At 44.1% G+C, this 17,292-nt stretch overlaps 1 protein-coding gene across 3 annotated transcripts; it reads right to left on the bottom strand.

The window, feature by feature from the left end:
* CDO1 (cysteine dioxygenase type 1) lies at positions 1-14,031 on the bottom strand. 3 transcript variants are annotated; one of them, XM_047850674.1, is made up of 5 exons: positions 13,519-14,031; positions 9,603-9,680; positions 7,512-7,666; positions 2,151-2,320; positions 1-753 (listed from the first exon to the last, which is right to left on the bottom strand). In XM_047850674.1, exons 1-5 carry the CDS (start codon positions 13,686-13,688, stop codon positions 724-726), a joined length of 603 nt encoding a protein of 200 aa, XP_047706630.1. In that variant the 5' UTR covers positions 13,689-14,031; the 3' UTR covers positions 1-723. The 3 variants fall into 3 exon arrangements, with proteins under 3 accessions (XP_047706630.1, XP_047706700.1, XP_047706764.1); XM_047850744.1 differs by lacking the exon at positions 13,519-14,031 and adding an exon at positions 12,479-12,667; XM_047850808.1 differs by lacking the exon at positions 13,519-14,031 and adding an exon at positions 12,525-12,610.
* Positions 14,032-17,292: the final 3,261 nt, after the last annotated feature.

Below are 17,292 nucleotides of genomic sequence, written 5' to 3' on the forward strand. Positions count from 1 at the left end.
TGTATTCAAATCCAGTTTTATTAAAATTATTTGGCGATTTCAGGAGCAGTACAAAGTCTTTGACTATGACCACTGCACACGTTAAGACAGGAGTTTAATGTGTTTTGGTCTGGTTTGTGTTTGGGTATGTGTACTTTTCTAAACCTTCTGTCCTTCCTTTCGTTACCAAATGACAAAGTTCCTTACGTTTTTCTCTGTCTACAATACCTTACTACGTATAGGACAGGAATTTGTAAAGTAAGACTGAAAAAATAAAATCCATAGATCCAAAAATTTCTCTGCAAATATTAAGAACATACAAAGGATACTAAAGGCATCTACATTTAGTCCTCCAAGTAGCAAGGCGAGCATTTGACGTCTGTGGTTTCTTGTTTTTATTTATTGCTAATTACAGTTCAGGGACCAAAGCGTTTCCAAAAGCATCCTTCATTGACATTCCCACTGTGGTTCCCCTGAATTTAGAGGATAAAACCAAGAGAGTACTTGATTTGGCCCTTACAATTACGATGCTTATTTTCCCTTTAGTGGGATTTTTCTTCTGCAGTAGCTCAGGGCACTATTTGCTTGCTCAATGCCTTACAATTAGTGTCTGCTTTGTAGTAGATCTGGGTATTGGCTTTGTAAAACGTGTGTTGTTGGACAGCAGATGGTGGGGAGGCCTCCCTGTCCAAGGCAAAACTTTTAGCAGACCTTAGAGTAAAACCTTAGAGGATTTGGTGCTTCTTAGTTGTTCTCCAGGGATCCTGAAACTGTCTGTAAGAAAGAAAGAAAGTTGTGTAAGAATCTTTTACACAAGACCTTTTCGGCTTGTTCCTAAGGAGTCCTGCTTTTTTAGCAGCGTACGTAAACTTGGCTTTGGCAGTGGAGCCCTGGAGTTTCATTCCTGTGATAAGACTATCACAGGGGATCAGAATGCAGAAAACCAAGCGGGCCAATCACCTGAGAAATTTCTGCCCTTGTTTCCCTCCAAGGCTGTGCTTTAAGATTTGTAAGGATGGCTTCCAGTATTGGATTTTCACGCACTGTCTATTTCTGGACATTCCTGTTATTAATTCAACATCATTCCCCCCTAAATGGCCAATTTATTTCACCACAGGTAGAACACTGCCATAAGGTGTCACTGGTGGCTGCCTTATTATATTCAGGAGGAAAAACACTTAGTCCTTGAGAGGAAACATGTCATTAGAGCCTACTCTCATTTTATTTGTGGTCTAAATAGTATCACTACTCTTTTGCAATCAAAACAGGCCAGTGTATTTATAGCACCGGAACAGGGCCCTGACTTTGTGAAGGTTAACTATGCTAATGACTTGTGTTGTCGTAGTCAATCAGGTCTATGAACATGAAGTCCCGGCAATAACAGTTAGATCAAATAATATAGTTTTTATTCTTATTTCTCTAATAAATGAAGAAACATTTTCTTTTCTTTTCTTTTTTTTTGAGAGCGCACCTGCATGCGTGAGCAGGGGAGGGGCACAGGGAGAGGGAGAGAGAACCCCAAGCAGGTTCCCCGCTCAGTGTGGAGCTCGATGCAGGGTTTGATCTCAAGACCGTGAGATCATGACCTGAGCCAAAATCAAGAGTCAGATGTTTCACCGACTGAGCCACCCAGGCACTCTGAAAAACCATTTTCTTTAGTAGTGAGCTTACATTTTTAAATTTGTCATAAACAATTCTTTGCATCTAATTTACATTATTTTATTTAATTAATTTATTAAAAATTTTTTTCTATTTATTTATTTTTGAGAGAGAGCGTGGGAGCAAGGGAGGGGCAGACAGGGAGACACAGAATCCGAGGCAGGCTCCAGGCTCCAAGCTGTCAGCACAGAGCCCAATGTGGGGCTCGAACTCAGGAACTGTGAGATCACGACCTGAGCCAAGTGGGATGCTTAACTGGCTGAGCCACCCAGGTGCCCCAAATCTATGTTATTTTAAATAAACTAAAAACATTGTCATATTGTCTCCAAAGAAGAAAAGAATTAGGATGTCAGGGGCCTTTGCACCAAGTTAAGGTTCATCTCATTCTTCACTTTGAGAAAACTTACTTACAGCAAGACATAGAAACAATATCTAGAACAAGCAACACGTACAGTGTGTAATGTTGCCAACAGACAAAGCACTTAAGCCAAGAAGAGAGAAATTATACTTACAAATGGAATCCTGATTCCAAATTTGCTGTGGAATGTCATGGTGACTTTGTTTTTATGTCCTGTTCTTTGATCAAAGGCGTGGCATGTATCAAAAGGCGGGCTGTACAAGTGAAGGCTGACGGCAGGCTCTGTATGGCTGATATTCTCTACTCGATGTAAACCAATGGAATCTATACAATACCCAAAAAGGAAAAGCAGATGAAGGAGCTTAAATGACAAGTGCAGGTGAAAATCTGTCATCCTCCTAAGACCGTAAATCAATTTGATAAGGCTGGAATTAACAGAAATTACTCACTAGGGACTTTCCAGTTTAAGATAATAAGTGACATGTACTCTACTTTCCTGAAATCCCTCTACAATTACACCTGAAGAATTTTAAAAAGGCATCAATCCACAAAGACAAAAAAAAAAAAAAAAAAAGGGACAAGATAAAGCATCAATAAAAGTTTGAGAGCTTGAAAGAAGATGAATAGCTTTACCAAGGACAGAAAGAGAAAGCCTTAGCTACCCATGGGGAGAGCCAAAAATTAACCTGACATCTATCCTGATATCATATCTATATCTACATATCTACATATCTATATACACACAATATATATATGTAAATGAACCTCACTGTTATCTTTAAAAAGAGTTTTTTTCATTTTTTAGAGAGACAGAGAATGAGTGGGGAAGGGGACAGAGAGGGAGACACAGAATCCGAAGCAGGCTCCAGGTGCTGAGCTGTCAGCACAGAGTCTGACGAGGGGCTTGAACTCATGGACTGCGAGATCATGACCTGAAGTTGGACGCTTAATCGACTGAGCCACCCAGGCGCCCCATAACCTCACTTATATCTTGATATCATAAATATGTATACATAAATATATAATCTGTATCTAAATCTGTATCTGGCTCAAAAGCTTAGGGACTGGCAGCACAGACACTTCTGGAAATGAGGATGAAGGCATGGCTAAAAATTCAAGACCTGGTTGAAAAGCCTATTTAAGTAGAGGCTCAGATCTCTTTTACCACTTTTCCCCCATTCCCCAGAGTAGAAGTCTGAGATCTCTAGTCTAGAAGGAGTAGAATACATGAACTCAGGACTGGTGAAAAACAAGTGACTTAACATACTGAATGGTGAGATCCCTGCTTTCTTCACCACCTAGCTGCAGGAATGCTGCCAGACAGGATTGTTTTCTCAGCCAGTGGAGGGTGGAAATTTGAAGCAGCTTCTCAGAGAATCTGATTGGCTCCAGAATAAAGCTCTTAAAGACACTGCCATTGGCTGTTCGTCAAGGAAAAAGCTCTGCCAGATTATTCTAGAGTGAAGGCCAGTTGACAGACACCATTCTTGTGTTCAGAGCTATCAGTTAACTTTTTTTTTTTTGTCCCTGGTTTTCAAATATTAGCCCACAGCCAAGGCCCCTAGATATTTGAGCAAGATCTCTAGTATTGGAGCACGTGGGTGGCTTAGTGGGTTAAGCATCCAACTTCCACTCAGGTCATGATCTCAGAGTTCATGAGTCTGAGCTCTGCATCGTAGGGCTCTATGCTAAAAACAGCTCAGAGCCTGAAGGTGCTTCAGATTCTCTGTCCTCCTCTCCCTCTGCCCCTCCCCCGCTTGCTCTCTGTCTCTCAGAAATTAATTTAAAATGTTCAAAAAAAAAAAAAAAAAAAAGATCTCTAGTATTAAAAAGGGCCAGAGCAAACCTCCCAAAAAACAACCTGAACAAACACTACTCAGGAGAAGACTTTAAAAAAATCAGACAACCAGTTCAGGAGGTTTCCTAACTGAGCAACAGGAGTTTCAGAAATAGAACGAAACCAAACCCCAAAGAAATAACCTGAAAATATTTCCTGGATTAGAAGGACAGAGGTTTCCAGAATGAAAGAACCCACGGAGTACCCAACACAATGACTGGGAGTCGTGAAACAAGGGACATGACTGTAATGCTTGGGACAGGAAAAGATACCAAAAGAGAAGATTCCAAAGTTTCTAGAAAGAAAAAAATAGTTTCATGGAATGATTTAAGAATCAGAGTGGCAGCAGGCTTTCACAAAGACGACTGGAAACTAAAAGTCAAGGGATTACCTTTCATAGTTCTGGGAGAAGATTCTAGGCCCTAATTCCATATCAATCATGTTGTAACGATGGACTATAGAGACTTTCAGGTGAATGAGGTCTCAGAAATTTACTTTCCACGAACCCTTTCTCACCAAGGGAGATGAGATTGAGGAGATGTTCCACCAAAATAAGGGCATGAACCAAGAAGGAAGCAGACAGCATATTAGGAAATAAGGGTATCAGCAAAAGGAGGAAACAGAGGGAAAGACTGAATGATGTGAAGGTACTCCAGGATGACAGCTGAGCCCTGGCTCGGAAACAAACCAATTCAACCTGAAGCAAGTCTAGGGGCCCTGGGGGAGAGGAAGGAAGGTAGAGAGGAAGGATGGAAGGAAGGAAGAAAGGAAGGAAGGAAGGAAGGAGAAAAGGAAGGAAGGAGAAAGAGAAGACAAAAACAATTTAAAAATATGTTGAGAAGAAATTTATAGTTAGGATAGAGTTTAAAGAATAATCAAGGAAGGAATTCAGGGTAATTTGTGTCATTAATGTAGGCATCCAATTTGGTGCCTATTTTATGATTTGTGATTCATGATCTGGCTCCACGAGCTTGCGAGAGAGAACAGAAAAGCCTTTAAGCAGAAGACTGAAGTTCTCCTCCTGGCCAGATAATAGCCAAGACCGCCTTCCCCCAGCTCACAACTTCTGGGATCTTCAGCAGCTTTCCTCACTTCCAAAAATGGGACATAATTCTCACAGGTGCAACCTCTTTGGTTCTATAGCTTACTGCTCATAAGACGCTGGCTTAAGAACAATCTTGAACACAAGTTCCACCTTCTTAAGGAATGACTGTCCCTTATGCAAATTATTATTTGTTTCTACAGGTGCACATGCGTATGCTACCCAATGCAAGCTGTACAACCCTGCAAGCACAGACCCCACAAATCCTAGCCACCATCCTTTAGAGAAACCCTGGAAACTCCTGTCTAATACCTATTGTTAACAATCCCAGCATCCATCCATCCATCCATCCGTCCGTCCATCCATCTGCCTCTGCCTCCTTTCCTTTATGCCCATGGGGTACCATCTTTCACAATAACCTTGAATCCTTCCCGGTGGTAGTTATGGACGCCAGACATGTCTACCATGTGCCTTTACGATAAGTAATTTGGTCTCCTTGTCCCAGTTTTCTCTTTCCTCCACCCTGTGTTGCATACTGCTACGGAATCCATCAAGACACTCCTGACAGAATTCTACTGACCAAAGCGGGCTCTTACATCAGCAGGTCGTGGGAGGCCCAGGCCCTGATCTCACTTTACTCTCCTACTACTCCTGTCCAAGCCCACTGTCCCTTCTTCCCTCTGGCAAGACCATTCCTGAACAGTTTTCATTCTTTGCAATCATTGTGCCTCCCCTGCCCTCACACTGTTCCCTGTGCAGGAAACATCCTTCCCGCTGACCACTATTCACCTGCACCCCTTCTCCTGCGTCTGTAAAAATCAAAGGTTGAATTTTTGAGGCCTTTGCTCTTACGGGAAATTCATCCACAGACCCATTCAGCTTATCCCACCCAATATTTTACCAATTGGCAACATTTCCCATAAAAAGGGGAATTTCCCACTTTGGTGGAAAAAGAAATCAGAACAAAGGGCTGGAAACGGACGGCGGCCACTGCCCCTTGGACAGTGTGGCTTGCACACACCAGTACCCCAGCCTTATTCCTGCCCTGCATCCACTCACTGCTTGGCTCTGGTAGGTTCTGCATCAAAGACCCTTGAAAAAAGCTTGCTTATTCTTTAAGATCTAATCTAGTTTTGTAGACTCTGTGACTCCAGCTGAAAGTATTTATTCTGAAAGGCTCTGGGCTTTATTGTGAGTGATAGAGGCAACAAAATCGCTCTGGGAAATCTGGTGTGCCTTATACATACAGCAAGCCTCAAATAAAAGCTTCCGGTCACCTAAGAAACGAACATCTCTGTGTTTTGTGAATGCGAGAGAAAAGTTCCCATACAATCTGACCTTTGTAACTGGCTTGCATTCTTAAACTAATGAACAAATTCTGGCCAAGTATTAAAGCCAAAATGGGACTTTAAGATATAAGAAGAAAGGAGGCGCCTGGGTGGCTCAGTTGGTTAAGCCACAGACTCTTGGTTTTGGCTCAGGTCACAGTTTCACGGTTCGTGAGTTCGAGCCCCACAACAGGTTCTGCGCTGACAGTGCTTGGGATTCTCTCTCTCCTTCTCTCAAAATAAATAAATACACTTAAAAAAAAAAAAGATACAAGAAGCACCTACATGACCAGAAAATCTCTGTCATATTTTACATCATTGGGATAGTATCCCAATTAAGAGTATGGTCTTTGGAATCGAATGGCTTGAGTTCAAATCCTGACTTGCACTAAGAGCTGAGGGACCTTGGCTGCATTACTTATTCTTTCTATGTGTTGGCAATCTCATCTATAAATGGGAATTAAAAATGATCTCCTATAATCATTAACAGGCTATTTGGAAAGTTACTATCCTCTTTAGAAATATGATGTTAGGGGCACCTGGGTGGCTCAGTCAGTTAAATGTCTGAACTCGGCTCAGGTCGTGATCTCGTGGTTTGTGAGGTCCACCCCGCGTCAGGCTCTGTGCTGACAGCTCAGTGCCTGGAGCCTGCTTCGGATTCTGTGTCTCCTTCTCTCTCTGTCCACACCCCCACCCTCTGCTCACACTGTCTCTCTCTTTCTCTCTCTCTCAAAATAAATAAATAAACAACATTAAAAAAAAATACAGATGTTAATCACAGACTGTTCTTGAAAAGCATTTGGCTCTGCCAAATCACCTTTAGGAAAAAGAATGAATTCTTGGTTAGAGAGCTAGAAATCACTGCTAAATAACGTGCTTTGTAAAAGCTCCCTTGAGAATACTCTTAAGTATGCTGTATACATTTTATAAACAACAAGGACTCACATTTCTAATTGTTTCCAGAACGTTTCTAACACAAAGACTAATATTTTCCACATAGCCTCACTCCCTTATTAAAACAATCTACTTTTGTAAATTCATATTCGATTCTAACTGTCCTAAGACTTGGCAGGAAATGCCTTTTCAGTGGACGCTAATCTACGTGCATATATTTTGAATAAGTGATTCCAATTCAGACGCAAAACTTTAAAAACAAAACCAACTGCTTTTTAGGCCATTTTCCAAGTATCTGAAGTCACGACTCCATGATCCAAATTCGGCTGTACATGTGCAAGTAAGCAATATTGCAGATGGGGGTTCAAGGCTTTTCCCGCTCGCCCTTCAAGAAAGAAAGGTGTTGGATGTTACCGTTGATGTAGGCACACTGGTTTTCTCTCAAGATTCTTTCAGACTTCTTGATCATCTCGTTGGACTTTTTGTCAGGCCAGGCAAATAATGTCTCCTTTAGATTTCCCTGAAGCATCTTCAGAAAGCAGTGGGAGTCAGTGTGATCATGGATGCTGCTATATATACACAAAGAGACAACTGAGCTCAGTAAATGGTCCAGGCCCCACGCGTGCAGTAAGTCTGCCCAGAGCTTCCCGCCACATCCTATCATGAGGACAGGTCACAAACCACTTCAGCTGTATTTGTAAAGGTCATCAATTTACAATTAACATTGTTCAGGGCGACATATAAGATACAGTAAAACCTTGGATTGCGAGGAACTTGTTCTAGGAGTGCTATGCAAGATGAGCGAACATTTTTCTTTTTTAATGTTTATTTTTGAGAGCCAGAGAGAGACACAGTGTGAGTGGGGAAGGGGCAGAGAGAGAAGGAGACACAGAATCTGAAGCAGGCTCCAGGTTCTGAGCTGTCAGCACAGAGCCTGACGCAGTGCTCGAACTCGTGAACCGTGAGATCATGACGTAAGCTGAAGTCGGAAGCTTAACCGACTGAGCCACCCAGGCGACCCAACGAGTGAACATTTCTAATAAATTTTAACTTGATAAACAAGAAATGTCTTGCAATACATTTCACATGATCACAACTGAGCCAATGGCTCTTGAAATTGGCTGTGATATACAAGTGCTTTGGATTATACGCATGTTTCCAAAATGAATTATATTCACAAACCAAGGTTTTACTGTACTATGGCTTTCGTATCAATGTACATATGGCATTTTTATCTTCTTTTATCTTCTCCAAGACATAGCTTTTAATAACTTGGTTAAGCTGGGCTACAACTTGATTATACAATTACATTAGGGAAAATCTGGAAAGAATAAAGATAATTATCTACAATAACTGTGTCTCACTTGTAAGATCATGTAGCATATAGTGTTTTTTCTCACCCCAGGCCTTTTCTCTCTTTTCCTTCGAGGGACAAAAGATATGTATATGGATGTTAACACCCAGAAGTTATACTGTAATAATGTTAACATTTTGTAGGTTTAAAGTATTCCACCTGTGATTAACTCTCAATAACGGAGGGAGAAAGAAAGGACATTGGATTTGCAGGAAATATTTATTCATGTAATCGTAAACGGTATTTCAGTTTAATAAGTAGCATTAGCCGTAGGGTTGATTAAAAGATAGGAAGCCATATATGTCATTAGCATTTAATGCCTATGTTGAATCCATTAAACTGTAAGAATTCATAAAACTGTAAGAACTCATTTCCTAAACCCACAGAGCCTAGTCCCACTTTCGACATATAATCTACTTCCAAAATATATTGAAAGAATGGATGCAACCAACTCCATTCCATATGAGTAAATAAATGTCCTCGAGATAGACCTGACCCGCCCCCAAATCTCATAAATTCAGGTTTTCTTTCTCCCATCAAAAATGGGTCTGCAATTTTTGTTTGTACCATTCTCAAAAGCCTGAGAAGGATCTGTTTACAGAGATAGCAACTCACAAATGTATCAACTAAAGACAAATGAAGGAACCAAGTTTCAAAGAATTGGAATTAGTTTAAGCTGCCTTACCCTCTACATAAAAAATTAACAAAGAAAACGAAAAAATTAACAGTCAACAATTAACTTGATGCAGAAAGAAATTTTCTGAACTGGTGAACTGCTTTTCTAGGTCCAGATGTGGACACTTTGGTCTTTGGTCCTGCAATTCATTGCATATCTCAAAGCACCACAAAGGTCAAGTTTTAGCAAAATTCCATATATACTTAACTCCACAGAAGACAGAGATGAAGTTAAACTGGTTACATACATCTTTTGATTTACGACTTATTTTGGGGGGCTGGTTTTGACACTCAGGGTGTATGCCTAACTCCCTGACCCTAATTCCCGTAAAAATTTTTATTGGGACGTTGTAAACAAAATAATTGTAACATGAGATGTGTTAGTGCTCCCAAGACCTGTGACCATTCTGGCACTGTACTTTCCTTACGCTGGAACAGAGAATTAATAAGTATCTGCAAATGAATAATTGTATTACCTGCCATGTCCTTCACCCCAACAGAGAATCATTAGATTAAATTTTCCATTTCCTTCATCCACAAGATTTCGGGTATACCTAAAAGGAAGGTATTCAGAAGTTTGAATCTGGTTGATGAAATATGCACTGGGAAAAAGAAGTGTGTCACAAAGTATGGCTGGTTGACAAATGCTAACATTTCCTCCTCCAAACAACTTAAAATGAAAACAAATAATTTTTCACAGTTCAACATTTTGGACATTTTTTGTATTTTGAACCACCATGTTTATAGATGTTCCGTTTTAATTAATGGCACAAAAAAGATAACGGGAAAAAAAGGAAATTCTTTGATTCTCCACATGACAGCCTCGAGCTGATAAAGAGTCAGTTTCTCACAGAGGTATTTGCAGAGTGCATTGCTGCTGTATATGCAAAAAAGTTGCTATTGCTTTCTTTTTTCTCTTGTAAGCTAAACCATAAGAAAGAAACAAGGTTTCATTACACAGCTGTTTTTAGAATTCTCCATAATTTTTGCTATAGCCCAGACACAAACCACATTCAAAAGCACTCATGATTTAAAGTCCTCCACAAATAGGGTGGGGATTGATTTAAGTATACAACAAAGGAAATTTACATGAGCATAGTAAGTAACACTCTAAAACTTTTCCAGGAGAAACCAGCAACTGGCCCCCTCAAAAAAATCCCAAATCAAAACCACCACAAGCCCATCATCAGGGAAAAAAACCCAAAAAACCACAACAACCCACTTTCAAGTTTCCATTGATCAAAGGGGTACCATCCAGGGGTGCGTGGGTGGGTCAGTCAGTTAAGCCACAGACTTCCACTTAGGTCATGATCTTGCCCTCCAGGAGCTCAAGCCCCAGGCGGGACTCTGGGCTGACAGCTCAGAGCCTGGAGCTTGCTTCCGATTCTGTCTCCCTCTCTCTCTCTCTGCCCCTCCCCTGCTCAGCTGTCTCAGTTTCTCAAAAGTAAATAAACATTTAAAAAAAAAGGGGGGGTATCACCCATACCATCTAATTAGTAAAGTTTGATCATTATGACATTCATTTAGATTTATTTATTTATTTTTCATTTAGATTTATTTATTTATTTTTTTTTTTTTAACGTTTATTTATTTTTGAGACAGAGAGAGACAGAGCATGAACGGGGCAGGGGCAGAGAGAGAGGGAGACACAGAATCGGAAACAGGCTCCAGGCTCTGAGCCATCAGCCCAGAGCCCGACGCGGGGCTCGAACTCACGGACCGCGAGATCGTGACCTGAGCTGAAGTCGGACGCTTAACCGACTGCGCCACCCAGGCGCCCCTAGATTTATTTTTTAAGAGAAGGAATCTTTACCCCTTATTTGGGGTACTGTTTGATCACAGAGTCCCCTGTTCACTTATGTCCCTAATGCTCCTTTCTCCCCTTTCTTCCAGCAAGGCAGGAAGCCAGGTGCTGGCAGAGGGAGAGAGTGGATTAGTAAGTGCTATTCAGATGTCAGTCATCCTAAATTTGTAGCCCTTGAGGACCTACCAAGAGGCTGTGCACACAGCCTTTAATTCACAATAAACTACATTTTGTTACACACACACACACACACACACACACACACACACACACAGACTCTTTCTCCCTCTACCAGTCTTAGGGGACCCCCTCTTGCTTCTCTGGGACTGTTCCCAGAGAAATTACCGTCTGGCTCACACTAGAATATATTCTTAATTTTTTTTTTTTTGTAGTGTTTATTTTTGAGAGAGAGAGAGAGACAGAGCGCCAGCAGGGGGAGGGGCAGACAGAGAGGGAGACACAGAAACTGAAGCAGGCTCCAGGCTCTGAGCTGTCAGCACAGAGCTTGACGTGAACCTACGAACTGACATGAACCCATGACCCGAGCAGAAGTCCAGTGCTAACCCACTGAGCCACCCAGGCGCCCCACACTGGAACATATTCTGTCCTGGTTCTTCTGTACTGGCCTTCCCAAGGTCAGAGATCAGACAGAATCCTTTGCAGTGCTACGATACCTATTCCACACACACACAAATACTGCCCAAATGATTTCTGCTCTCCCACCTTTCTCCAAATGCCCACCCATTTATCTTCATTAGTTGCGCCCCGCATACCCATGCAATAGATCAATCCAAATGCTTGCATCTCAAGTGATTTAATTAGAGCTTGTCGGTCAAGATGAACTCAAAGCTTGGGGAAATGGCATTGTTCTATAGATAAAGAGCCCTCAGCCTACCCTGGTTGATGAATTTCACTTGATCAATAATCTACCCTGAAAGCAAACTATTATCACATCATCTGTCTGCAGTAAGTTTACTAGTTGTTTGGAGGGAGGGCTCTGGGCTGTGGGACAACAACGCCCATTTGAATCCTGGAGCTGCTACCTGATAGAAGTATGACCTGACTCAGGTAATCCAACCTTTTTATTAATGCCTACCACCCATCATCTGCAAAAAAAAAAAAAAAAAAAAAAAAAAAAAAAAAAAAAAAAAAAAAAAAAAAGGGTAAGAAATTGTACCTATCTCACAGGGCTGTCATGAGGTACATGAGTTAATACAAGCATAAGGTAAGGAGTATCTGGGCCATAATAAGCCCTTGCTTACTTGGAGCTAATGGCAAAATTAAAAAGTGGCCTCCGGTAGCTTTACCGGCAACCACTTCAGGATAGGAACCGAAGGAATTTCCTGGAGCCACTGCAAGCAGCGAATGGGATCTTACAAAGGCTTCACATTTTTATTTCAAGCCCTAAAATGCAGAGGAAACTGCCCTTGCTGACAAACACGCTATGTTTAGGTGAGGGGACTAACAAAAGCTGTTCCCAAGGAACACAATCTCGGTTTATTCTGATCTTTCAGGGATCCTCCTCTCCCTACCCTCAGCCCGACTAACCAGAAAGACTGAATCGCGAGCTGCCCTTCGGCAAAGAAGCCCTCACCCTCAGGGTGATTCAGGTTTACTTCTGGCCCCGGACGACTGGTAGGGAGATTCATTTGTATTGGTACCACCGAGCGAGGGCTGCCACGGGCCCCCTCGCTCCATCACATGTGGCAAAGGCAGCGGTCTTCAACTGACATTCCGGAGGGCCTCAGAACTGAGGATTCGAGAAAGCACAACTGCTTGGGGGGGGGGGGGGGCTCAAAGAGAAGCAGCCCTTCAACGCACACCCCTGATCGTGGGTTGAAACAAACCCGCAGTCCGGGAAGTTAAATGGGTTTGGGAGGGGCGGCACAAGTTGAAAAACAGCAGCAGCTGGGAACCCCACGACGCTATTTTCTATCGGCAAATAAATAAATAAATAAATAAATAAATAAAATGCGCGTTGGCAGGTGCCTGGCTGCAGGGAACCCCACGACGCTATTTTCTATCGGCAAATAAATAAATAAATAAATAAATAAATAAAATGCGCGTTGGCAGGTGCCTGGCTGCAGGCGATCCAGTGATGGAGAACTGGCGGGGGGGAATCGAGTCCTCCAGCCGCCACCCCGTCTCCCGGGGGCACGCTCCGACATTCCGGCCAGTCGGTCCCCCCCGGGCGGCGGGCCCGGCGGAGAATGAGTGCTTGGGGCCACCGGGGGTCCCCCCACCCCGCGCCGCGGCGGCCAGGGCGAGCGACTGCGCCGGAGGGCAGGGCAGTGCTCCCAGGGCCCGGAGAAGGCGGTGCACCGGCACGAAGAGGACAAAACCCTCTGCGGCCGCGCGATGGCCTCCGCACCCGGAGCCTGCCGCAGTCTCCGGCCAGGCGGGGATGATCCACGTTTGGCCCAAAGCGCCGAGCCGCGGGCGAGCAGGCGTAGCGCGGGGGGTGCGGGAAAGGCTGACGAGCGGCGGGCCCGGAGCGGCCAGACCCCTCCTCCGCCGCGCCCTCGGATCCCTCTTCGGACCCGGATCCCGCGCCGGGGCTCCCGCGGCCAGGGCTAGGGCGCGCTCACCTGTACTGGTCGAACTTGGCGTACACTGCCCACTCGGTGGGGTCGCTCTCGTAGGCTTCCATGACGGCCTGCACCTCCTCCACGTTGACCTCCTCGCCGGCGAAAAGCTGGTGCAAGATGCGGATCAGATCCGCCAGGGTCCGCGGCTTTAGCACCTCGGTCTGCTCCATCCCTCGCCGAGCTGGCGGCGCGCGCGGCTCTCCGGTGCGGGAGCTGAGCAAACCGAGGAGCCGGCGGCGAGGGGCCTTAGCTGCTGGCTGGACGGCTACACACGCTCGAGCGCCGCAGCCGAAGGAACGCCCCCCACCAAGACGGCAAGAGACCCCTCCCGACGTCCTCCAGCGGCGTGGCGGATCCGGGCTCGCAGGGGACGCGCCGCGCACACAAATCAGGACCAAATCGGCTGGCTTGGGCGGCCCCGGCCCTTTTTAAGCTCTCGGAGTCAGCGGGACTGTACCAACGGCTCTCGGAGGGTGGGGAGAGGCGGGGAGCGAGCTGGGCAGCCGGGCGGAGGCGGCGAGAGCGTGCGGACAAGGTCCACGCAGGCGGCCCCGCGCCCCCCGACAACGCAGCGCTCTTGGGAGCCCCCGTCTCGGCGTCCGCGCGCTCACGGTGAGCTTCGCGCGGGGTGTCCGCCACCTCCGCGCGGCGCATTGTGTCCGCCCATCCCATCCCCTCTGCCCGCGCCCCCTCCCTCCGCCCCCAGCTACTCTGGGAGGCTCCCCTCCGCCGCTGTGGTTGGCGACACTGGGACGTAGACAGAAGGGATCGGGAGGACGCTGGGGGGACCCGGCGGAGGGCGAAGGAAAGCGATCCTCGCTTCCAAACGGAGCTGAGGTTATGAAGAGCTTGCGAAGGTTGACGATGGAGTGCACTCTCTAGCTGGAGAGCTACTGTTTTGTCGATTGACACTGTCCATAATATGCTCCAGGCTAGGTGGGGGGAAAAATGGAAGTCTTTCTTGGAAAAAAAAAAAAAAAATTAAATGTACTATACTGAAAGTACATTTTTCACAAAGGACACTCGGGACTCTAGCAAGACTAGTGAAACGAAGGAAGGCCAGGTAACCCTGTCTGATTTTAAAATCAAACATTTCCTTTCAGATAATATATATTCAGTGCAAAGACCTGATGTGTCAATTAATGGTGAAAAGAAATGCTCTTCCGGGCTCCTAATGCAATAATTTATAGGGTTCTAATTATACTATTAAACTCAAATCTAGGCGTGCGCATGAATGAGCCTACTGGTTAGGGAAACATTTTCTGTGCTGTGCAGGGCACTTGGCATGCTTTGTGAACAACACAAATTGAGTAGGAATGAAAATAAATGTGAGGGACGGGAGAAATGCAAGTCTAGATTCATTCTCATTATAAATGGACCCAGGGAAGAGTTCAAATTCAGTGTTATTAAAGGCGTAAATTTATGAAAGACTGCTCTTTGCATCAATGTATGTGTGTCTATTTTAAATTTACTTGTGCCGCCTAAGGTCTCACTTTGTAAGTTTTTCGAGAAAGAGAGAGAGAGAGAGAGACAGCACCAGTTGGGGAGGGGCACAAAGAGAGACAGAGGGAGAGGGAGAATCCCAAGCAGACTCCATGTCAACAGCTCAGAGATCAGGAGTCTGAAGCTTAACCTTCAGAGCCACTGAGGTGCCCCATAAGGTCTAATTTTGTTTTTTTAAGTTTATTTTTTGAGAGAGAGAGGGAGAGAGATAGCACCAGATGGTAAGGGGGAGAGAGAGAGAGAGAGAGAGAGAGAGAGAGAGAGAGAGAGAGAGAATCCCAAGCAGACTCTATGCTATCAGCTCAAAGATCGGAAGTCTGAAGCTTCACCTTCAGAGCCACTGAGGTGCCCCATAAGGTCTTATTTTAAACATCCCTGGTTAAACTGATTATACTGCAAGTATTCTAACAATGTTGTTAGGAAATAAAAATGACAGTTCAATCCCCATTGTTCAAAAAAAGGTAGAAGGCACTCCAGAACCCAACCTTTGGTGATATATGTTGCTGAGAGGTGGTTAGCTGGGGACAGAGTACGTGGTACAGTTTTTATTGTTTACTCAAAATTATTTTTTTTATTCTTGTCAGTGTTTTCTATTGGATCTCTTAATTGCTTCATTTCAGCTATCCTAATCTACGTTCACTGGCTCTTCTTCTGGACTTTCAAAGACTTCTAGAATCTACCTAATATACCCATATTCACACATTCATATTCATTGCCTCTCTTCTCTAAACCTTCCCGCAAACTCACAATTTCATTGGTCACTTCTGTGCGGATGCCTCCCACGTCTCCCTAATTTTACATACTGAGAGCAATCTCTATTTAACACCTTTTGGCATCTAAAATGCAAGATATTTGGAACTCCTTCCAAGCAAGCTTTTCAACTCCTGGAGTTTCTATTTCTTTTCTTCTTCTTCTTCTTTTTTTTTTTTTTTAAGTTTTTATTTATTTATTTTGAGATAGAGAGTGATGGAGGGGCAGAGAGAGAAGGAGAGAGAGAATCCCAAGCAGGCTCAGCACTGCCAGCACAGAGCCCTATGTGGGGCTCAAGCCATAAGACCTAACCTGAGCCGAAACCAAGAGTCAGATGCTTAACCGACTGAGCCACATAGGTGCCCCTGGAGTTTCTATTTCTGCAGTGAGGCTACCTTGACTCAAAAGCCACATCCACCACTGCCTACCTTTTCTTTGCTTCATTCTGAAATCCTTCAACCCAATGCCAAATTTTGTACCTCCATATCTTTTGTGATTTCCTGCTTTTCTATTCTTAACTGCTACTGCACTTGCTCAAGCTGAATAATTTTGGCTGGATAATTGTACTGACCTCCTAAACTGTATTCCTTAGTTCCAGCTCCACCCCCACCCCTCATGCCTTGTCAAAGCTTTTCTTCACAGCCACCAGATTCATTATCCTAAGGCAACAACTTAAGGATGTTGTTTCCCAGATACTTTCAGTAACTCTTATTTCCAACACATATGGTTTGTCAGGCTGGCATTCAAAGTTCTACACCTTTGGTTCTAAATAACATTTTTCATCTTTCACCTTTTGCCATTCTTCCCCCCGCCCCCCCAATATATCTTCCAGTGAAATGGGATTAGTGACTATTTCTGGTGCTTACCCAATCCATTCTTTTGCTTTAGCTTTTCCTTTTGACTAGATTCTGGAAGGCTGTTTCTATGTCCAAATCTTAAGGACTTAGCTCAAATGCCTTCCTTCAAATAAGCTGTAGTATTTCTCCCTGAACTGGTACAATAATCAGTATCTTTTTTAGGGCACTTAACTACATCAGAGCATGTATCCCAGTTGCTATGTGCATCATCTTAACAGGGAGAACCTTTAGGACAGACTCTGTTTACGTTTTATTTTCATATCCCCCTCACTGCCCAGCACACATTGCATTGTGTATGCAGGAATGGCAAAGTTAGGAAAAGCATAGGTAATTGGCTAGGGCAATTGCATTTCTAGTTTTTCTTTAGGGATCCTGGGGTAGTGAATTCAAATCCAAGAGACTTGTTTCTTTCAAGTATTTTTGGATTCTTTGCAAAGGACACCTGAATTCTTCAAGGGGGTGGAGAAGGAGGAAAGAAGGAGAAGGAAAAAAGAGGAAGAGGGGGAGGAGGAGGACAGGAGGAGGAGGGGAAGGAGGAGAAAGTGATTGCCATTACAGGCTCTGTTAACATAAGTAGAATACCCAGGTCCAGGGATGTAGGTTCACTTGCACTTTGCATCGCGAAGGGCAAGGATCACATTTTCAGACATCGACATAGGGTAGA

The sequence above is a fragment of the Prionailurus viverrinus genome, chromosome A1 (genome assembly GCF_022837055.1).
Source record: "Prionailurus viverrinus isolate Anna chromosome A1, UM_Priviv_1.0, whole genome shotgun sequence".
Taxonomy (NCBI): domain Eukaryota; kingdom Metazoa; phylum Chordata; class Mammalia; order Carnivora; family Felidae; genus Prionailurus; species Prionailurus viverrinus.

Bases quoted from the DNA above. Each gene is read 5' to 3' on its own strand.
- CDO1 (XM_047850674.1), bottom strand. From the start codon at position 13,688: ATGGAGCAGACCGAGGTGCTAAAGCCGCGGACCCTGGCGGATCTGATC. The intron at 9,681-13,518 runs GTGAGCGCGCCC...CCTTCCTTTTAG, and splicing joins GCCAAGTTCGACCAGTACAG to GTATACCCGAAATCTTGTGG. The intron at 7,667-9,602 runs GTAATACAATTA...GTGTATATATAG, and splicing joins TGGGGTGAAGGACATGGCAG to CAGCATCCATGATCACACTG.